Source organism: Eleginops maclovinus, chromosome 23 (genome assembly GCF_036324505.1).
Source record: "Eleginops maclovinus isolate JMC-PN-2008 ecotype Puerto Natales chromosome 23, JC_Emac_rtc_rv5, whole genome shotgun sequence".
Taxonomy (NCBI): domain Eukaryota; kingdom Metazoa; phylum Chordata; class Actinopteri; order Perciformes; family Eleginopidae; genus Eleginops; species Eleginops maclovinus.
This window is the reverse complement of record NC_086371.1, coordinates 9,552,085-9,574,759: the sequence shown is the minus strand read 5'-3', so window position 1 is coordinate 9,574,759 and position 22,675 is coordinate 9,552,085. Positions and strand designations below refer to the sequence as shown.

Below are 22,675 nucleotides of genomic sequence, written 5' to 3'. Positions count from 1 at the left end.
CTGAGGCTGTAGTTCATCTTTTTTAATCCAATTTACAGGCTGAGTGTTTTGAGAAAACATCATGTAATGCTGATGCAGCTCCGCAGAACGAGAAGCTTGACCACACAGCAGCAAATACTTCTGAATTGTGTTTATGAAAGACTGTGGCTATTTGTAGTTGGTTAGAATCTGAGCTCTGACTTTGTTGCTTGTGCCAGAGACAGCACTGCTATCTAAGAAGTGTAATCTAGTAGCAAGACCTATGATGAAATGTTTACCCAAGTGCTGAAAGTTAGGAAAAAATGTGCCACATCAGGGATCCGTAACATTTAGTTGTTGACACAAGCAGTGCTGGGGGGGCAGCAAGACCTGTTTAGAAAAGGCTCTGTACAGGCAGTGGGCGTTATTAGGTGGCTTCAGTGAGTTACGACATTCATTTATTGGAGTGCAGTACATCAAATGGACTATTTTCCAGAAGTGTGAATAGCAACATTGATGCCCTATACCAAGTATTGTCAAAATGGTGTAATGATCCCTTATGACAAGCCATATCTGTTTGGTGACCCCTTCTCACAGTAAGTGACCTCAGTGTAGAAATGAGTAAGGAGCAGTTCATTCAAAGTATTTTGAGGCATAAGGTGAAAGTATTTCAAGTCATTGACAAACGTATCTCTTTGGAATCCATGTTACTAGAAATAAGTGTAGTCTTGCTAGAGTAGAGAATAATTAATATTGATAAACACTCTAAAGTAGCCTACTCTAGGACAGTTACAGATATAGGCAGGAAGTGAATGTAAAATAATTCACATTTGAAGGCTTGTCATAACCACTCAGCATTGTTTTCGAAGAAATGAAAAGGATGGTAGCAATTTCTTTAAAGAACCAAACCTCCAGCTACCCCGTCTCTTCGTCCGGTCAAAGGAGTGTTTCTCATCTGTTTCTCCATGGTCGACCTCATCATATGCGGTCAAGTTCATTGCTCCAGCGCTGTTGTTGTTGACGTTTTTATTGACATTTTGCGCACATCCTCCGCAGCTGTGCTCATCATCCCAGGTCCCCAGCAGCTCCTTCATCTCCGGCGGGGCGTCTCCCGGCAAATACTGCCAGGCTCTCTTCCCATTGTAGTCCATGGCATCTACGTTGGCACTGAAGGCTCCGACCAGCAGCTTGATGACCATGAAGTGTCTATGCTGGCTGGCCACATGCAGCGGGGTCAGCCCGCCACTGCCCCGCACATTCACATTCAGTGCGATCCCTGCATCTTGTGCGAACCGCAAAAGTTTGAGCAGAGTCTCGTCTTGTCCTCTCTTGGCCAGCCAATGCAGCACCGAGTATCCGCTGATGAAATCCCTCCTGGTCAACAGATAGGGGTCCTCGGAGATGTACTCCAGCAGGGTTTCATAGTTTCCCTCCACTGCAGACAACATCCAGGCGTGCTCCATCGGATACAACGCCCAGTCTGCTGCGTCCTGCTCGGAGGACACACTGTAGGTCTGTGACAGCACGCTGCTAAACCCGCTGTGCGACGGGTTGCTCAAAAGCAAATCTTTCAGGTATTTTTTACGCATCGCGGGTGTGAGAGAGCTTCTCTCCGAAGCCTCCTTCAAAAGTGCTCCCGGTTCGTAGCTATCCGTGACCTCCAGCTGCCTCTGCAGCCGCGACCTACGCTGGAAAGCACTGGGCATGACCTGCATGCCATACCTCGAGAGTCGCTCCACAACGGTGCCTTGTCTGGACCTCCTGCTGCCGTGGGCGTCGGTTTTACTGACCGCTGGTTCACAGCCAGTTTCAGCCGATCTGCTCTCATTCATGCTGCTCGACTGAGCTCAACACTCCTTCCTTTATTTTAGACAACACCCCGACGATATCTCAATTTATAAACTTGGGACAATTTCTCTCCACTCTGGACTCATTCCTGTGAAATGGGAGGAAACTGTTTATTAATATGAACTCACGTCTAAACATGTAAAATACCCAGGTATTAAATTGTTAAGTCTTGAAACACAAAGAAGTCAAGTTCCTCATTTTGCAAGTATGTTTCACAAGAATGCATTCCTTTCGTACGATTTATGTCAACCAACAAATATCAGTTTGAATCGTCAGTATCCAGCTGCCTCCACTCACCTGTTCTGTGTCCAAGGTGCAGTCTCTCCAACTGTGTCGATCATTGACCCTTAGTGTTCCCCTCCCACTGTTGTGCTTGAAGACAGAATATAGATTTATAGTTAAAGTGTTCCTCACAAATGCTGAGCTAGAGCCAAGTTGATATCCTCTTTTTCCTTTCAAGAGGAACTGAGCCAAAGTTCATTTTAATCTCAGGCAACACCAATAGGGAGACTGCCTCACATGTGACTACTGATGGAATTCAAAAGCAGGAAGTAAAAACAGCGTTACTCCGTTGACACAACCAACCCGTCACCAATTATAAAGAAACACTGCAGAGCAAACACAAGAGATAAAAGTGACAGATCAAAACTTTATTTCAGTAAAAATGTAATCACAATAACAAACAGGCATCAACATTTAGTCAGTAAAATTTTCTGGAGGAAGTTCAACAGTCAGCTCATCAAGTGTTTGTAGAAAGGCGTCCAGTGCTGGGCAATAATCTGGAGAGGGAAAATACAGCAAAGTTAATCATACAGTAGATTAATGATACCTGCGCTGCACCATACTTAATGGCTAAACCTGCAAGGCAATAGCATCTTATTCAATGCTGCATGTGGTCATTAAAAGCTTACTCCGTCACAAAAGATAACATTACCCCAACCCTCTTATAAAGTATATCATTTTTTTATTAGCCATTAATTGTCAATTATTTAAATTGATGCATTAGCCAAAACGTGATAATATCATAATGGAAACATTTCTCAGTCATCACAATTGTTGTTGTGGAATAAATTACATATACTGTGATTAGGGTGTGTCCACCCTATGCTTCATAGTATAGTATGTAACACTGAATAATGCTCAGGTCTTTGAATCCATAAATATAGTTTTGAAGTCAATACCTGAATGATTTGGCATTTTTACAGGTGACAGGTTTGGAAGTGGGTCAAACTTCTCCAAGTCCTCCTCAAACAGCACTGGAGCTTGTGGGAAACAGGCCAGTCCAGGCAGAGCAAAGCTACCGAGAGGAATTAAGTCCTCAGGTATGCTGTACCTCTCAAACTCTGAAAAAATAAAAATAAATTCACATTTCAAAAAATGTAACAAAGCCCCCACATGGGGGAATGAACATTATACATGATGAGCCAGTAACCTATGTGACATATACATTTTTCTAATGCACCGATGGGCCTCAATGAGTCGTGTCCCGACGGGGAAAGCCATTATTAGACTCAAGGACGCAAAGATAATCTGATGATGCAGAGGGTTTTACACAAAGTCCTTTCTGATTGAGTAGCATTTTACAATTCCAATAAAGGAGGAAGTTCTATAAACTCTGTCTTTTATACCAATAATTTATAAAGATTCATCTCTGTTAGAATGGTGTCCGATTCTAACAGAACTGTCAGTGATGAACGTGGCGATTACCTAGCGGGTCATAAGGGAAGACCTTTTCAATTTCCGCATAGTCCTCAACTTTGGTCTTCTGTTCTGAAGCATGTTTGACTTTGGTTTCCTGTAGGGAACATCATATTGTGTCCACACAGGTGTTGTTAGAGGTATGGAGACATGAAATACAGGAAAGCCTGATACCACATTCTTAAATTGTAACTTCTGTTTATTCCAACCTGTGATTTTAGGGTTTTCTTCTCTTGTGTGTTGATGGCAGGGGTTGAAATCTTTTTGTTCACAGTACCAAAAGCTTTACGGCCAGATGGCGTGTGTAAACCTTTGGTAGTTATAAGAGTTCCAAGTTTTTCTAGTTGGGAGGGAAAGGCAAAAGGTTAAAGCATGTTTCTATATATGGATCAATATTACTGCTAAATGAAAAATTAGATCTTAAAAATCACAAGGTTGGCCCTCTCATACCTGGAGCAGACTGAAGCCGCTGGCGCATCTTCATAGTAGGTGGGTAAAGACTTGCATTTTCTCGCTCAGCAAAGAATATGTGGGCCATTGTACCTGAAAACACAACCTTATATTAGCTACTGCAGGACATAATGTATCACCATGGAAGAGACTTTGCTGTGGCAGACATTTAAACACAGCAAGAGAGACATGTGTAACGCTGCATTCACATGGTTCTTCTTTTGTGCATGCAGACTAAATGGGACATTTGGAACAAAACCATCATTAATGCTTTTGGAGCTGAATCAGGGATGTAATGGAATCAGCAGAAAATGGGAAACAATTTTGATAGTCAAACGTTGGCTCTGTTTACTCAACATCTGACATTTAGGCACAGTAGAGCGAACTGCAACTAATAGCTAACGGCAGTATAACAGCACTTAACAGATGTAGCTACCATTACCGAAACGCACTGATCCTCTGGTAATATTTAGTTTTTCCTTTCACAACTCACTCGACCGTCTTGATGAATGTTCTGTACTTGGCACAATTTATTCAAGCTTCGTTTTATTTGTTTGTCATGGAAAAGTTAAGTTAAAAACCATTGCAGACATAACAATCATTATGCTAACAATAATTAGCTTACTTCAAAGTTTATATTAAAAAAGTCGTATTTAACCACAACCAACCAACAAAGTGCCACATGACAGGCAACTAATTAAGGTTAACATCGATTAACTTTCCGTTTACTTAATGAGGTGAAGTTAATGAATGTTGCTGAGCTAAATGTCAGACACATTTTCAGAGTATTGCAGAATAAAGCGTAGTTAGCTAGCTTGCGTTAGCCATCTTATTTTCTAAAACGTAAAAGTGTTAACCAAAAGTGTAACAGTAACGTTGGTACACAAGTGTTAGCATTAACTTTACCTCGGTAATGTGTTGTTTTCGCTGTCGGTTGGTGTTTTGGCTCTCGTACCTGAGAGTTGTTATGATCTAAACGTAATTTCTGAGCGACCGCGGCTCCTTTTAAAATTCACTGCCCTCCTTCTATTGGTCGGTGTGGCACATATGACTTGAATGGGCGTTACCAAAAAATAATTTGCACTACATATGGATACATTAAAGGTTAATAAATAATCAAACGGGGGAACATCTTATACGTATATACTTAATATTTTACGTCACATGAACAAATTCTAATACTGAGAGTTTTTGACACTAACCACAAAGTAATTAAAACCGTTTGTAACGTTCATTGATTGTGGTTCACTGCCGTTCGCACTGGACGACACCATAAATGCATCCTGTGGGGGAGATCCGTGGGTAGCGCTTTTAACAAATCATAAAAAATTTCACATTTAAATTGAAAACACGAGCTGGAATATTTATATAAATAATAAATGAATAACGTCCAATGTCAGCACTGTTATCATATTACAGTATAATTCCAAAATAGCCCTTTGAACAATGGTTCATTCCAAATAGGCCATCTTTCGTTGTAACTTGAACGTTGCAGCTTCTTTTGCTAACAGAGAGTAGTAGATGTTCCGTCCTCCACCTAGCAGCTACCACCATGGCGTCAACTGAGATAGCAAGGCAAGCGGTGAGTAGCCTCATTTTACTGTAGATGCCATTGTCACTATGAACATAAATCCCTGTTATTTCTTTGCTGGCCTCACTAAAATAAAATATATAGTTATAGCTTTAAGTGGGAGAGTTTAATTTAGCATAGGTAAACGTAAGCTATCATCCGCGTTTCGTGGTTTTATTGAACCCCAAATTGAATGTAACGTTGCTAATAAAACGACATGTGGTGGCGGTTAGCTATCACACATCTGATGGTGCATTTTAAATGTTTTGAGAATATCCGGTTTTAAAGTAAGGCCTGCTCATCGTTGCATTCTTTTAAATATCTTCATTCAGGTATTTTCGTTATTGTAAGCTAACGCCTTCGGATTTCCTGTGCTGATTAACTTAAAATACCTTTCAAACAAAATTGTGTTTTGTTGAATGTGCTGTGTTAAATACTTTGTAGTAGACCCCTTATTAGCTAACCGATATTAAAGCCATCGGTAGTAGGCCATTCATTCTTAACGCCCCCATTTCAGCTCAGCTACGGTGCACATTTCCGTTATGTTGTTTCATGCAAGTCCCGTTAACTTTCGTTCGGGCGTTGTCTTATGTTCATAGAAAATATGGACAAAACGGAGAAATTCATGGGCATTTAGGCCCTGCAATTTTTGAAATATTGTATAAAGTGTGCCTGTTTTTTTCCAAGTCGAAAAGAAAGCCACTACACCAAAAAAGTGCCCAGAATAGCAGGGTTTTGCACTTTGATATCCATTGTGGCCACACTAAATGAAAATGAAGTGTGTTACTTGGCTGTGATTGTCTTTAAAAGCAGGAAATGTTTCAGGAATGTTGCACTTGCAGCTGAAGAGGAAACGCTATTTGTTTAGTCACAATACCCCCCAGTTTTCCAAACACTCCCTCAGCTGTTTAAACCCAATTTCAACTATCCAAATAATCCACAACTGTCCAGTACCATCAGTTCGACCAGTTTATTTTAAACTGACCCTCAAACGGAATGTTTTCCTGTCAAAGCCACACTGGAAAGCAGCAGTGTGTTACGCTAAGCCACATAATGGCTGGTTGGCTGAGGTTTAGCTGGTTGAGAGCTCTTGCTTTGCCATATAATCTAAATTCTTTGCTTTCCTGCACCTCATAATGTAGACGTGGGCTGCAGAAATGAGATTCGTAGGGATTGAGATACTCTGCTGCAGCCACCCGCCCACACACACATGTAACAACAGTGCTTTTACACATTGGTCTTTGGTGTCACTCTGGTCCAGATATAGGCTGTGGACAAACAGAGTTAAAGTAGATTGAAAGGGAAGTGCAACTGGCCAAAAATATCGAGTTTAAGGGTTCAAATCAAAGTGAAACCACTATAACCCAAAATGCTTGCTGTATTAATTTGACTCAACAATCAGCTTTTAGTTATATTTGTTTTCATTTATCTTGACACAAACGACAATGCCTTTCCATATATGTACATTGTGGTTTGTTACTCGTCTCGTCTGTGGGAAGAAAGTAACTGCTCAGCAAACAGGAAGTGAGCAACATTGCACCTGAAGTCAGACTCTAAGACCTTGAGCAAAGATGGTGGAACGTGTGTTAATGATCTAAAAATGAAGTTATTTGGTAAAACAATGTTATTTATCCAAAGGAAAACCTTTACATCTTAATTATAGAGTGTTCAATAGAAATCTGTGCATGTGTACAATAATGCGAACACAGTGCCCCAACAAGGCACATTAATGCAGTGTCACTGACATGCTTTTGATTTCCTTTGATTTTAGGGTGAAGGTGCTCGCGCTGTCCCTCTGGCAGGCCATGTCGGCTTTGATAGCATGCCTGACCAGTTGGTCAATAAGTCTGTCAACCACGGATTCTGCTTCAACATCCTCTGTGTTGGTGAGTATGTCATGCATGAAAATGCTTTTACTCTCTCTCTCTTTCTCCTTGGGCTAAAAGACGACTTATTTGCTTCAATGAAAGTCAGGCTTTGCCACAAGATGCTAAGCATGATGCTCAGTATTTGATGCGCTTAGATTCCTTCAGGCAAGTCAGCATTGGCTACCATGATGAGTAAGATGCTCTGGGTTCAGATAGGAAATTCATTATTTAATTTAAGTATTTTTATCAGCATGGCTGTCGCACTTAACACAGCAAGTCTTTTGCTGGATTTGTGGGAACACTTAAAAATGTTGCCTGGAATGTTTTATACGGACAAGTCTGTTCAGCTTCAATAAGTGCTTGGATTATTCACTCAAATACATTCCGGTACCTTTTTATTAGATGCACTCAAATACAACTAAGGAAATCTAATACAACAGTCCCGCAATAAATCCGAGATTTTTGCAGGCGATGAACTTCAGTCTGTGTTGAACCTTTTTTTATTAGATGGGCGTTGATAAAACTTTATGGCTGTTTTTAGTGCTGTTTCATTTCACTGTATACTGAGAAGCTTTTCTTATATTTTCCCACTTTATGTGTATACATGAGTGCTGGTTAGACCTTCAGATGTTTAGGCAACATTGCATTACTGCCTGCCACACACAGTCAAACTATATTAGTTACTTGGAATTATAGTATGTTATTTCAGTGGCTCATCAAATCTCCAAGCAGCAATGGAAACATGATATGTTGTATATGATTTTCCCTCTGGTTTTGGTTTGTTTTCCCAATCACACCTTCTAATGTTAGTATACGCAGAGATGAAGACATGCCACCAGCACACTAAACTCTAGAAGACGGATATTTTGTAGATCAAATTTCTGGTGATGATACAGTATTCATGTTTTACTACCAGCAGTAGCAAACATGACAATTGTAGGCTATCTATTTTAGGATGTGTTCCTATTTAGAGGTCTAGTTACATAACTACAATATGTGTCTTTTTATTTTAAAGATTTTCATGAAAGTAAATGCCTGCTGGGCATTTCTAGTGGCATGACGTGTCTGTTTATATCTGTATTAGTGAAATTCAAAAAAGCAGACAGCGATGTGTTATTCATAATTTAAACAAAACATATTTATTTGGTGCTATTACTACCATTTCTAAGCTCCAGTCAAGAATAGGGAACCAAAAATGATGCAAGACAGTGAGAGCATCCTTTGTTGCGGACGGTAAATGCTATGGTGTGACTCACAAGTGCAGCGGGTCACAGAAGTACAAGTACTGCTTGAGGCAAAGACAAGTGATCTTGTGATTTGTATAATTTGGTTGTGGTTTACATTTCGAAGAGGGAATCAAAATATGTGGAGATGTTAGTTTCCATTGGGCTAAAAGATGACTGACATTACTGCACAGGGTTAGTTATTTAGGATTGGATTGCAACTCTTTCCTGTTTACCCCTTAGTTTCTAGTTTGCCAAATTGCCTTCGGCATGAGAGGCTTACTAAAACTGAGGTCAGCAACGGGCAGAGGGACTGTTGATGCATCAGTTCTCTGGATTATGAGGGAAAGATAAGATTTGGATCATACAGAGATATCCTATTAAAATAGGCTAACATGTTTAGATTGTAGGTCAGGCTGAGATGAATAAAAATAGAAATTCTTACGCAGGGAGCTCTGTATCTGAGTCATCTGACTGCCTCAAAGTGAATGGATGTTAGGATACTTCAGGAGATAACAAGCCTCTCCTTCTGCTCTTTTGGAAATTATATGTTTATCTTGGAGCATCTTCAAAATGTCAAATTTAATCTATTTTATAAGTAACAGTTTAGAGTTCTTCAAATGTCATTCATTGTCACTCTACAGCACTGGGCTGCACAACAGAATGCAATTATATTCTATTTATGCTTCACAAGAAAAACTAAACTAAATCAATGCATCTTTTGATTTGCAATAAAAGTGACCTTAAGGTTACATTCGATCGAAGCTGACCATCTGTCAAGATTATTAAATATCTGATCATTTGGAGGGATGCAGGGTAAAGGGATAAACACTAATAAAAATAGCCTGACAAAGATGTCTGTTGGAAACATCTCGCATATAAAATTGCTTGGATCTTTAACACATTAACATTGTCTGATTTTTTAAATTTTTGTATTGGTTTACAAGCAACTGTTAACGTATTATTCGATAGTGCATACTCTAGACGCTGTGTATCTTTAAAAATGATAGACCTTGCCGTGTTAGTGGAGTTGAAGCAGACATTTTAGTTTGAAGGAAACCATAGTCAAGCTTTGTGGGATCCCAGTAACATGAGGCATTATCCCTTGTGTTTTCTAGGTGAGACGGGTCTGGGAAAATCCACCCTCATGGACACGTTGTTCAACACCAAGTTTGAGGGCGAGCCCACCCAGCACAACCAGCCGGGAGTCACGCTCAAGTCCAACACCTACGAGCTCCAGGAGAGTAATGTGCGCCTCAAACTCACCGTCGTCAACACGGTGGGATTCGGAGACCAAATAAACAAGGAAGACAGGTAAAACTTACTGGACACTGGTCCCAGTTTACAGTAGGTTTGATCACCGAAAACTGACAGACTCTTTGTGAGCAGTAACGAAAAATACACACCTGATCGTGCCGACCAAATTCCTCACATACAATGAATCTGTGAGAGCTCTGAACATTTTTGGAGCTCCGGTTTCATTCAGTCCTGATCCTGATTAAATTGTACCCAAAAAATGTTGAGTCAGGTCCCCTTCTCTGTTTCCTCAGCAGTTCTGTTGTACATTTTTACGACAGAAAGAACATGTATATTAGTTTGTTTCCCTAGTATTTAAACAAGACCGCTGTAGACAACCTCTGAAACTATTTCATCAAACATAAAATACTGTACCGAGCTTACCATCCATAACCTAATTGCTAACTCTGCTGCTGAGGTCAGTTTAGGGCGAGATGTCATTCGAGCTCCAACTCTGTGAGCTCTCTCTTATGGGAAGGCTGCGGATATTTCCAGGTTTCACACTTTGTTTAGTATCAAATTGCAAATCATAGAGGAAGTAACTTAGACTTACTGCAGTTTACACACGGACATTGCCATGAGAACCGCCCCTGGCAGAAAGTCCTCTGGCATGCACACAAGCTGTGTGTGTTTGTGTCAGTTTGTTTGTGTGTGTGTGGTGGGAGGGGTTAAGCCCCCTGGACTCTTAATGTATGGGGTCAAACCTCTTTCTCTGCAATTTTCTAAGGCACGTATCCTTTTGTTTGCTCTCTTTTTCAGGTCATATAAAGTTATTGTATAAGTCTATTAATTGAAAATGAATTCGCATCCCTTTTAATTTCAAAGAGCAATCCGGAAAAAAAATAAAGATCTTGATGAATTGAAGTCAAGGCCATAAGGGTTGCCTGGATGCTTAAACATTTAAAAAGCACATCGATTTTAGGGCAAGAAACCAAAAAGGATCAGTGTGTCTACTTCCAGCCAAGTGTGAAACATGTTGTATTAAATAATAGGAAAGGATATGAGATGATATAGCAGTGTATCCAAAGAAAATACGGTTTGCTCAAAACAACGTCCCTGTTTCTGCTTTTTCTGACAGCTACAAGTCTATCGTGGAGTTCATCGATGCCCAGTTTGAAGCATATCTACAAGAGGAGCTGAAAATCAAGCGCACGCTACACAGCTACCACGACACACGCATCCACGCGTGTCTTTATTTTATAGCACCCACAGGGGCACTCGCTCAAATCCCTGGACTTGGTGACCATGAAGAAACTCGATAGCAAGGTGAGCCTCACTATTATCATTATCAGCAAGAAGACGTTTTTATGTATTTAAGCTTTCAGTAAGATATACCTATATTTGAATCTAGGAGACATCTTTTTCAGAGACCCACTTTCAATTTTAGCGTTAAATGAGAGGGATAGTTGCAATGCAGCAACATGGTGCTGAAATATAACTATTATAATGCCTCAGAAACATGAATAGACTTACTGTAACGTGTCACAGATATACTGTAGGTAAAGCCTTTGGCCCTGCATTGTTGTGTATGGCATTTTATTTATCTACTCTAGTCATGGATCATAAAGTCTTTCTAGGCCATCTGCCCGCTTGCAAATTGGCTCTGTTCGTGTTAGTGCGTCGGTGTAGGTCAGCTGTGAAATGCAGTCAGCTCAGTGACTGCCTCCTCGTTTTTCTGTGAGAGGGCCTTTCCACAGTGGTTTATTTGCATGGACCTCCTGGCTTCTGTAGAAAGAGTCGGCTCAGTGTTTGCCAGAGCAGCTGATCCCTCTGGCAAGTGCTCACCACAGCGTGATCCAGAAAGCATCCTCCCCTGTGTACACATCCACCTAAGGGAGGGGGGGCTTAAACAATACTCTAATAGTGTCCTAAACCAAGCTGAATCCTTACTACACTCAGGGGTGATGTAAACCTAACCCTAACCCCTTGTTAGTTAAAGGGGCCCCCAGTTGGAGAGCCAATTGTGTCGGCGACAGGACTTGTAGAAAATAGTTGTGTGGGAGGAAAAGTCTTATTTTTTTTATCGGCAAGTGTACGCTCATATAAGAATGACCCATTTCCCTGTTTGGATAACATGAATAGCATACTTGCTGTCGAAATCATTTGAGTCTGACTGTTACAAACACCTTTTTTGGAGAGCTTTGAAGTGATATGGAGCAGGAGATGGAAGCCTGCTGCTCCCTTTGCCGCATTTACTATTTTTAACGCTGTTCTTAAGAATGTGTAATTGTCTGCAATCCACAAAGGCCTGGCACTAGATAGAGGTACTGTGAGGTGTTGAATGATAAGAGATGTTCAGTACCCATTCTATAAGGAAATTGTACTTTAAATATTTTCTACAATCCTGGGCAACAACTGATTGAAAGCACAAAATACATAGTTATGTGTTTTTTATTCCATTACTAAACCTGAATGCTGTTCAGTTGAGGCTACTACTTCTAGAACACCAGCCTTATCTAACTTGCAATGTTTATTTTGCCCTTTTTTAGAATCCACTCCTTTCTGAAGTTGAACTTAATAAATGGAGGCGTGGGAAATTAACAGAAAGACATAGTTCTAGGCTGCATATCTGAAATTGTTGACGGCACCATGTCGTTGTGTCAAAGTACTTTTGTTTAAAATTGCGTGTCTATATAAATATCAAAAAGGGGTAGGACACGATGAGCATAAAATTCCTACGGTTCTTTTGAGACTGAAATACTTTGTTGTGTTAATAATCGATACTTCGATGCACGTGTTTGCTGTGAATTCTTTTCTGTTCAGAACAACAATCCAAATTCTTTCTTATTTGTCAACTGCAGGTCAACATTATCCCAATCGTTGCCAAGTCGGACGCCATCTCCAAGAGCGAGCTGGCCAAGTTTAAAATCAAAATCACCAGCGAGCTGGTGAGCAACGGAGTGCAGATCTACCAGTTCCCCACTGATGACGAGTCTGTGGCCGAGATCAACTCCACCATGAACGTGAGCTCAAAAGCTACATTTCAATCTACTTCACATGTTTCACACAGCTCATTTCATTAAATAAATATAGAGTACGGAAGATCAATTCATCAAAATTCTTTAAGAATTAATTGATATTCTTTTACGATTTACTGTAAATATACATTTATCCAATCTGTGCTTTCACACTTTTGATTCCAAGACAAAAGTGTGTTAAAATAAATGTGTCATTATGGGCATGGGGGATTTTTACTTTCACCATCTGTAGCATTTTATTTCGTACAACACACAGCAACATACACACTTGCACAATAAGACACAAACATTCAAATGATGTGAAGATGTTTTGTGATGCTGTTTGACCCAGTTTATTTTTATCTACCAATATGAAGTCACGCACAATGAATTCCACCTGACCAGTTCTGTGTTCATGGACTGATTTCTGTATCATACTTCTTCTCGCTTTTATCTGTGTTTACTATAATTCCAGTTATGCGTTACCGGCAAAAAAGCATGTGATGCAGAATCAGGACAGACCTCCTCTGTGTGCACTCAGGCGTTCAGGAAGCCGCCTCTTGCAGGGAGGAGTTTGTTCAGAGCGGCGCAATCAGCCAGCTCACTCTGCAGGAAGCTGCAGTGTGGGAACGAGCCTGCGTTCCCCGACAGATGAGCCAAGACTCACTTGACTGTTTACGAGGGCTGATCTGTGGAAAGGCCTACCCAACTGATTGTGTTAGCATGCTGCCTCTAGGCTGTTGTTTTATGCTCTGATCATGACCCTGTTCTGTTCAGAAGTCATACACTTCCTCTATGAGCTGCTTCTTGCTGTGTATAAAAATAGGCACCTAATGGTCCAGTTATATAATAAATATAACACACGTTTCTCTCTTTTCCCTTTGGGATATAATGCTGCTTAGAAAAGTATGTATGCAAGTGAACATGAATGAATTAGATGCACTTTAGTGTAATAACATGTAAGCAGAGAAATCTGAGTAGAACTGCAGCTGGTTAATGTGCAGTTGTGTTTGAAAGGATTTGAAAGCTCCTGCTCAGCTCTCAGGTGCCTTTCACAGAGTACCAACAATGCTTTTCTGTCTGCTACACAGAGCCATTTGCCATTTGCCGTGGTGGGGAGCACGGAGGAAGTGAAGATTGGGAACAAGATGGTGAAGGCCCGGCAGTACCCCTGGGGAACCGTGCAGGGTAAGCTGAGGTCACATCCTGCACAGGAAATGAGAATGCGCTCCCTCTCGTCAAAGCTGCTGCAGTTCTATAACCTCATCTAGCACTCCTGCAGATGAAGACTTATTGTGTCGCTTAAAATGTTTCTTTGATTTGGTATTGACATGATGAAAAAGATGGAGTGTAGATCTGAAACATCACAATTACGAAACCTACATTAAGTTTATACAGACATGAAGCAGGAAATCCTCACACTGGGGAAGCAACAGGCTTAGGATGATTCACCTTTTTTTCTCGAATAACACCTTCATGCTATTTGCTAAATATTTGAATAGACGTATTTAATGTTGATTGAACAATTAGGCGTTTCGTACTCCAGCAATTTCGCTTTTCAAATATCTTGTTGCACATGAGGCTCATTGTCATTTGATGAAGCGTTACTTCTAGGGTTTTAATTTCACATCTTTAGATGTGTGAAAGTGTATCCCTTTCTATACATATCCTCTGAGGCTAAATAGGGCTATCATTTCCACAAACTTCCCTCAAGCTGAAACTCAACCCTTTGACCTCATTGTATCTGTTTGAAATGCAGCAAAAATCAAGGAAATCTAATACTTACAAACTGCTCTGTAGGATATTTCTGTCCAGAGGCTTTATTTATCATTGGATCTGTTTACCAGAGCGAATATGTGCGTGCATAGTGAACTCACATGTTGTCACACAATCTGAGGGAGTGTGGAGCTCAGTTCAGTTTCACAATCAATAGACAAGCCACAGGACATGAACACTTTTCTGTTCTGGAAAATACTCTCAAGTTATAAATCATTAGGGTCATTTGTTGGAATCAAAATTGTATTTGATGCTAGAGATATAAGGCTCACTTTACTAAGGTAGCTAGCAGCTTCATCTGCTTCATATCTCATCAATTAATTGTTTGGTCTTTAAAATGTCTGAAAATAGTTATAAATATGCAACCAAGTTCCTCAAAGTCCAAGAGGATGGCTGGAAATACCTTGTTTTGTTAGTCCAAACCCCACAGTGATTTCGTTTAATAGGAAATAAAACAGAAAAGCAGATTTGAGAGGCTAAAAACTGCATATGCCGCCATTGTTGCATAAAAATTACTTTTCATCCATACAATTATGAATTTTCTGTAGATTGATTTTTCAAAAGCCAGCCTGTAACTGCGGCTGTAGTAGTATCTGTTTTCACCTCTGAACACTATTGCATAATACATAATGAATAGGATGCCATGTGTCTCTCCATGATGTGTGTCTTTCACAGTGGAAAATGAGAATCACTGTGACTTTCGTCAAGCTGCGAGAAATGCTGATCAGAGTGAACATGGAGGACCTGCGAGAGCAGACGCACACCCGTCATTATGAGCTCTACCGCCGCTGCAAACTGGAGGAGATGGGCTTCAAGGACACAGACCCTGACAGCAAGCCCTTTAGGTAAATTGGAGAGAGACTGCTCCCATATAGCCGGAGCTCTGCCTATTGATGTTTTGCTCTCTTTTTTTTAACTAGCATTTTTTTAAATCCATATATCATTGACATTTAATTTTGCTAGATTTGACCAGTTTGTGTCTTGTTGTCTTTGTCTGTTTATTTTTTTTTTTACTCCTGTGTCCGTTTGTCAGTCTGCAGGAGACATATGAAGCAAAGAGGAACGAGTTCATGGGGGAACTGCAGAAAAAGGAGGAAGAAATGAGACAAATGTTTGTCCAAAGAGTGAAAGAGAAGGAGGCTGAGCTCAAAGAAGCTGAGAAAGAGGTGCCTCTTAAGTATCATGATCATCACTTGTTAAAGGAAGTTTGCCCATGTCTTTAATAACACAAAGCGTTGTTTGTCTCGCGATAGCTGCACGAGAAGTTTGACCGTCTGAAGAAGCTCCACCAGGACGAGAAGAAAAAACTGGAGGACAAGAAGAAGTCCCTGGACGACGAGCTCAACATGTTCAAACAGAAAAAGACTGCCGCAGAGCTCTTGCAGAACCAGGCCCAGCAGGCAGGGGGCTCCACCACACTCAAGAGGGACAAAGAGAGGAAAAAGTAAGTATTGCTCTCTACTTCCTGTGCCTTCCTCACATCTATCCATACATGTTAGGGGCTTCAGACCACCTCCAGTTGTATAAGGATTGAAAAGTCTGGATACTCTGGAGCTGGGACGAACAAGACCGCATGTAATTACATTGACATTTTACAGTGTTGAGCATTTGCCAAATAAGTACATAAATATTGCTGCCACTGTGTGAGAAGTTGTGTGTTGTAAAGCCATTGGGGCCTTCATGTTGTGCAATAGAATGAAATATGTAGCTTGATCCTGACAGAAATGCAAACTCATTAAGCATTTATTTCACTTTGTGCTGACAGAACTTCCTTTCCGTCTGTTCCTCTAATATCAATAAGCGCTTAGTGGTTTCTCTGTCAGCACTCGTTAATATTCCGCCCTATATTTGCATCATTTAATGCTTTACAGTAGTCAAAGGCTCGGGTTAAGCTCAAGGCTTGTCACTCCTCTCTTTAGTAGAGTGCTCCAGTTCCCCCTCTATATAATAACGGAGGGTGGGGGGGGGGGGGACTGGTGAAAATGACTCCCTATCGTCATCTAAATAGTTGAAAAGTTGCCAACAATCAGAAATCATCATCATGAAATGAAAAACTGTCAACAATTACTGGACTGTTCCATTAGCTTGAAAAAAGGAAATGCCAAATTAAGTCTTTTTTTTTTTTTAAATAAAGTTCATATTTGTTTAAGTGGAAACTATTTGACAGTGCGTGTTTCCCCGACAGTTTATACCAATAGTTTCATTATGCCATGAGAGCATGAGACTGTTTTCCAGCTGAGAGTCAGTGTTAGAAGCCAGAAGTGTGTCGTGTGGTTGAGGTATGTGTTTGTGGGTCGCTTCCTGTTGGTAATCAACTGCTGGTTTTGTGTTGAAGCTGATGTGACGGCGTGCCTGTTAAAAAAGGAAGAAGACACTTGCACTGAGAAGGTTCTTGTTGCTTTATTTTTCTTCCCTGTTGTTAATTTTTTTTTCTTCACAGCCACTTCTTTTCTTTATGAGCTCTGCCTGGATACATTTTTCTCTTCCTAAAGGGGCCGCTGTGCAACTTTGACTGTGGAACACTGATTAAAACTGACTTTCACTTCAAGCGTTAACACAGATAATGTTTGTTTATCTGTCAGTGTTTTCTTCAGTTCCCAGTCGACACAGATATTGATGACTGCTTGTAAATCTGTCCTGTGAGTGCATGTGTCACCTATGTTGCATCCGTAATGTTTTCCAGTTAACTCCTCCTACACTTGCTGCATGCTGCATGGGGCATCTGTTCTGGTAAGACACCACCTACAAAATATAACTAAAAAAGATATTCAACTTCAATTTATGACATGTACATGAATACAGATATAATGTGAAATATTGCTATAAATTCATAAAAGGCATTAATGTAGGAATAAAGACTTAAAATCTGTATAACATTCGATAAATCAAGTCTGCTATGACATGGAAAGTAGGTTTTTAGCTTAGATTTTCTGACATTGTATCTAACAATTACATTTGATTGTAAAATGGAAATTACATTTCATTTAAAGAGGAATAACAAAGTCTTTGATTTGACTTGCCGTAGACATCAGGAACCCTGTAAAAGGTCCTTTAAACTGGCAACATTTCTACACTACCAAATGTCTAAAGAGTTAATCCATTCTGCAGCTACACTCCATTCTTGTTCTTCATTGGTTTCCTGCACCTGGTCTAAATTTAGAACAGACTGAGTATTTAAATATTTATCTATATTCAATAACGTTTTTCAAACTTTAGAAACTACTATCTAAATTAAAATGCATGTAATGTGCTCTAAAGTTATCTAAATGTGCTACATTATGATAAATGGACACAGTTATTCATGTATTTGAGCAGGCCTAAAGTATATCCTTGCTAACATCAGTGTCGATCATATCCTTGAGCTGGCAGTGTTTACCGTCCTTGTGCTGCTTGCTAAATCAGCCAGTTTATTAGATCCCCATACACCCATTTGATATACTGCCCCATCTGCCTCCCAAAACCCACAACAGTGTCTTTTTTGTGGCTCTCAAATGTCCTTTCCCACTCGCGAATGGATCGCACAAAGAGCCATTCAAAGCTGAAGTGAGGTCACAGCAGAGCAGCAAACACCCTCAGGGCTCAGCGCTGTTTGTGTAGATGAAATGTTTTGTTGATCTCGCAGCCATATGACGACCCTCCTTGTTGAGTGGATACATAAGCCAAATCCACAGAGGGCAGATGTTCTTGAGACTCAACCGCTGGGGAGGGTCGAACAGGACAAAGACATCTGTCTTGCAATCTGTAAACTCCTCAAGCCGCCCAGGACTGTTAAAATAGATGCAAACAAGCTGCTGTTTGATGAGGAAGACAATTGGACACATTGTTTAAAGTTAAGACAGGAAAAAACCTCTAAAAAAAACTAAATAATTCCAAGAAATAGATGACTGTACTTGCACCCTAACTGCTAAACTTTTTTTTTTTTGAGTTGCCTTGAAAGCACGATCTCCTCTAATCTGGTCACGAAAGTTGATGTGATGTCACCCATGTGAAACAGTGTTGATGATTTAACTCAAAGGAAGCATTAACAGCCATTCTCTCTCATTTCCAGCTTAGGATTCCTGTAGAAAAAGTGCTCCCTTGTGGCCGTCCTGCTGTGAATGAGTTTCCACCCCATCATCTTTTTTTACAGAGCCCCATCCTTCCCCACCCTCACCCTCACGCATCCCCCATAATTCGACCCTCCGCACATGCCCCCCCTGCTCTCTGGAAGACGCTGGGCATTGCTATCAGTGTGACATCACTTTGTGTTTATTTTGCTGAATGATGCTTGTATGGTATACGGTTTATACAAGCAGTTATTTGGCTTGTCTTTTTATACACATTTACAAAATAATGCATTCCATGTTTTGTATTCAAAGATTAATTGCATGATGGAGTGAGCTTTTAAAAACATATTAACATACATGACTACCTTTGTGATGGGCAGAAATGTGTTGAGGGTAAAGTGAAACAGGCATCGGGGAGCAGGGAGAGTTTGAAGAGCGGTCAAAGATCTGATCTGATGATGGATTAGTTTAACGTTGATCCATCTTTAGATAAAAGGACAATCATCTCAGTGACTTCTAAAATTACCAACATCATTTTTTTTATCATTTAGTCATTGGCTTGGGATCCAGCTCAGGGTAGACAAAAACCAAAGAATTCACGTGACAACTTCGGGTGATATTTATTTTCCCCCTGTGTTTAAATTTGGAGGCATATCCACACATAAATGCACACAAACACATTTTTGGGTGTTTTTATACAGCATATACCATACATTTGGTTTCTTATTCATTTCAAGTTATAAGATCTTTAAGATTTTAGTCCCGATGCATTGATTGAATGCATAACAATTCAAACCATAAAAGAATTAGTTGTATTACTTATGTCCCTGTGCTGATCCTGTTTCACTCTATCCAGATGCATGAGTAGTTAGTGAGCCTAATCTCTTTGCCACTTCTCCCATACCTCATTTATTGTCATGTATTATGTGCATACATGTATTAGCTTTCACATTTGCACTTTTTTTTATACCCAAATGTGATGTTTTATAAAGTATATAAATATTAATTTTGTCAGTGCAATTGTAACTTTCTTTTTAACTTGACTTACTAATGAAGGCACATTTGAAAGTCAATCATCTTGATGTCCACATTGTCCTGCAGGGACCGGTGTTGTTTGTATCAGTGTTACACACAAAACAAATATTATCTTTAAAGAAATAAAGGCCAATTTTTCACCAAATATAACAACTGTGGCCATAATCATTGTGTATGACAAATATTGCTGTAAAGTAGGAGACCAAATGGGGATAGTGGGAATGCTTGATTTGCATAATGAGGCAGGAAATTCATCAGTTATTCCTGGTTTTTCACCACTTCAAGGTTGCAATTATTGTCTCTTGAAAGACAACACCGTTTTGGATTCAAGACATTGCTGCATAAAAAACACTTTCCACATAATTCCAGGGTCAAAATACATCGAGAGAAAGAGCCTCTCCCTCGTCCTAATCCTCGGCTCACTGGTGTGTGTGGTTTCACTTTCCTTTGCAGTAATCCCTGGCTCTGCACTGAGTAGCTCCTCAGCCCTCAAGCTTTGCTGAGGGAGCGGCCTTTGTGGGTACTGAGTACCCCAAATGTGACCAGCGGCTTTGTGGACCCCGGGCTACAGGGTTTCTTAATCATTACCTGCTCTGCTATCATTTGAATTAATGTGTGTTTCGCTGCAGCTCTAACCTCACCCCCAGCAATCTAATTCTTGCTTCTTGTGCTTTTGCTTTTGTTTATACGTGCACTGTTTGTGTTTTGATGTGACTAACACTTTTTTCCTCTTTATTATGTGCACTTGTTTATTTATTGGCATATTTGGATAATTAATAACTTTTTTTCTCATTTAAATGGACCACAGAGGAGAAGACAATCATTAATGGGCACAATATAATCACAATAATAACTCAGGATGTTTTATCCCAGGGATTTCTACCACCTAATTTATGTTGTGATAATCAAACGTAAATCTATTTTCTGCTTGATATTAGATGAACTGCTAAATCTCAAACCTGACCCATGATTTTCTGCTTTTCCACCCCTCTAACTGCTGGCTTTCTCTCTCTTTGTCTCTTAGCTTTTTTTAATCTCTCTTGACCAACTGAAGAGGGGATGCAGCTTCGGCAAGACCTAAGCACCCTTTACCTCTTCCCGTTTTTTCCTCACTGTATCAACCCTTTTTTATTCCCCCCCCCCCCCCCCCATCGCATCTCTTTTTGTTGAATATGGCCTTATGTGGACTGGCATGGTATTTCTGACCACCTAGTGAAGCTCTAAACCCACGCTGGTTGGGAACCGGGCACAGTTTAAATCTTTTATGTCTTAATGTATATAAAGAGACTCTTGTAGTAAATACAAGGTGTTGTTCAATCATTGACAGGACTCACAGGTTAAATCACTATTTCATCTTGCACTATGCACTAGTCTTTTCAATACGATTATAAGTACAATGTGCACATTTAAAAGGAGAGTTTTGATGTTTTTAAGTTGGGTTTTATCAAGTACTTCTCCACACTCAGTGTATCCTACAGTACATATACACGTCTCCAGTTTGGAGAAACACAGTTGGAATGAAAATAAAGCTAAGCAATGTACTGGTGTGGACAGGGGCCGAATTTTAGCTACCTATTTATGCCACTAGTAGTCACACAGCCATTCTCGAATGGGAACTGATGTTGGTTTTTACATGGATGCACTCTCCACCAGAATCCATTGACTAAAACATGGCTGTCCCTGGTCTACCGCTGCCTCGACCAGTTAGTATGTTTATGTCTGAATGTGCTGAACACATAGGTAATAAACTGACTGTGGACAAGGGCTTCATGCAAGCCTTCTTTAAACATTTCTAACTATTCCTTATTAGATATACATCAAAGCTTGCTTATTTAAAAAACAAACTCATCGAGGACAGAAGCACTTAATGCACTATGTGTAATGTGTTATGAAGATTATGAGTAATCATGTTGTTTTTCTTAAATCTATTCAGTTAAAAATGTATATCTCCTGCTTTCTGGTTTTATGAACATTAAAATTAAATTAAGAGTCATACTCGTGAAAAATCCAAAGCAATATTTCTACTTAGCACTTCATTTGATGGTGCCCATGTTTACATGTCGCTGTTAAATACCATGGAGGTCACATGTAATGGCCTTTTGTTACACATTGTGCTTTAATATTCACCAGCCTGTTCTATATTTTTTTTTGCATGCATCTTTTTAATTTCATTACTGCTGTGATCTTTGACTTTTGACTTGCTTGTTTTTACCCCCTAATGATTCAATTTTGCAGTCTATTTCAACTACATTGCTGTTTTTCTTCAAATGGTGCATATTATTATTGTATATTTGCTCTGTCCTATGTTTTCAACTCCCTTTGCCAAATATTAGTATAAGATGGAGTTGAACTGAAACCCAGATGGGAGTGTTAAAAAGATACTCATGCATTTGTATAATTTATAAGGATATATTTTGTGTATTGAAGTGGAGACCTGTTGTTTATTACCTATGACCTTTGGACGTGACTCTCTGGGTGTAAAGTAACATTTTGGTGTCAAAAAATGCCATACATTTTTCTAGTATCAGTCATCACCTCTTGTAGTCAAAAACTCTCCCACACTACAAATAATTAAATATCTTACTTTAGTTTGATTCCATTGATGTAAATTTTCAATAAAAAAATATGATCCAGAACTATAACGCTATTGTCTTTTATTTACAGAGTTTGCAGCTCATGGTTGAACTAAGTAACATTAAATAGCACTGTAGTTTTTCTGTGCTGGAAGCTGAAATGACCTTTAATCAGCAAATATTATTACGGTATTTTGATTCCGAAATACATTAATTCTTTTTGCCTTAGTTTTTTTGTTCGACTAAACTGTTTTTATTAGGCTTAAACTTAACTTGGAGAACATTAAATGCAGATTGTATGTGGCTATAATAGAAGAACCAAGCTGTAGGTAAAGTGAGCCCAAGGACTTCACCTTGTGTAAATAAAGCTCCTAAAT

The 22,675-nt window shown here is 39.8% G+C and overlaps 3 protein-coding genes across 3 annotated transcripts; 1 reads left to right on the top strand and 2 right to left on the bottom strand.

Moving 5' to 3' along the window:
- Position 1: 1 nt before the first annotated feature.
- sowahd (sosondowah ankyrin repeat domain family d) lies at positions 2-2,332 on the bottom strand. Its single transcript, XM_063876826.1, has 2 exons — positions 2,104-2,332; positions 2-1,894 (listed from the first exon to the last, which is right to left on the bottom strand). The coding sequence occupies exon 2, from the start codon at positions 1,788-1,790 to the stop codon at positions 810-812; it is 981 nt and encodes a 326-aa protein (XP_063732896.1). The 5' UTR covers positions 1,791-1,894; positions 2,104-2,332; the 3' UTR covers positions 2-809.
- Positions 2,333-2,435: 103 nt separating this feature from the next.
- pttg1 (PTTG1 regulator of sister chromatid separation, securin) lies at positions 2,436-5,017 on the bottom strand. Its single transcript, XM_063876827.1, has 6 exons — positions 4,861-5,017; positions 3,955-4,047; positions 3,714-3,844; positions 3,514-3,601; positions 2,988-3,149; positions 2,436-2,585 (listed from the first exon to the last, which is right to left on the bottom strand). The coding sequence occupies exons 2-6, from the start codon at positions 4,040-4,042 to the stop codon at positions 2,503-2,505; spliced, it is 552 nt and encodes a 183-aa protein (XP_063732897.1). The 5' UTR covers positions 4,043-4,047; positions 4,861-5,017; the 3' UTR covers positions 2,436-2,502.
- Positions 5,018-5,318: 301 nt separating this feature from the next.
- On the top strand, positions 5,319-22,361 carry septin6 (septin 6). Its single transcript, XM_063876825.1, is given in 12 exon segments — positions 5,319-5,536; positions 7,296-7,410; positions 9,734-9,929; positions 10,990-11,122; positions 11,124-11,177; positions 12,713-12,874; positions 13,960-14,056; positions 15,320-15,342; positions 15,344-15,489; positions 15,678-15,810; positions 15,898-16,088; positions 18,693-22,361. Coding segments are annotated over 12 exon segments (1,296 nt in total). The 5' UTR covers positions 5,319-5,506; the 3' UTR covers positions 18,709-22,361.
- The last annotated feature ends 314 nt before the right edge of the window (positions 22,362-22,675 follow it).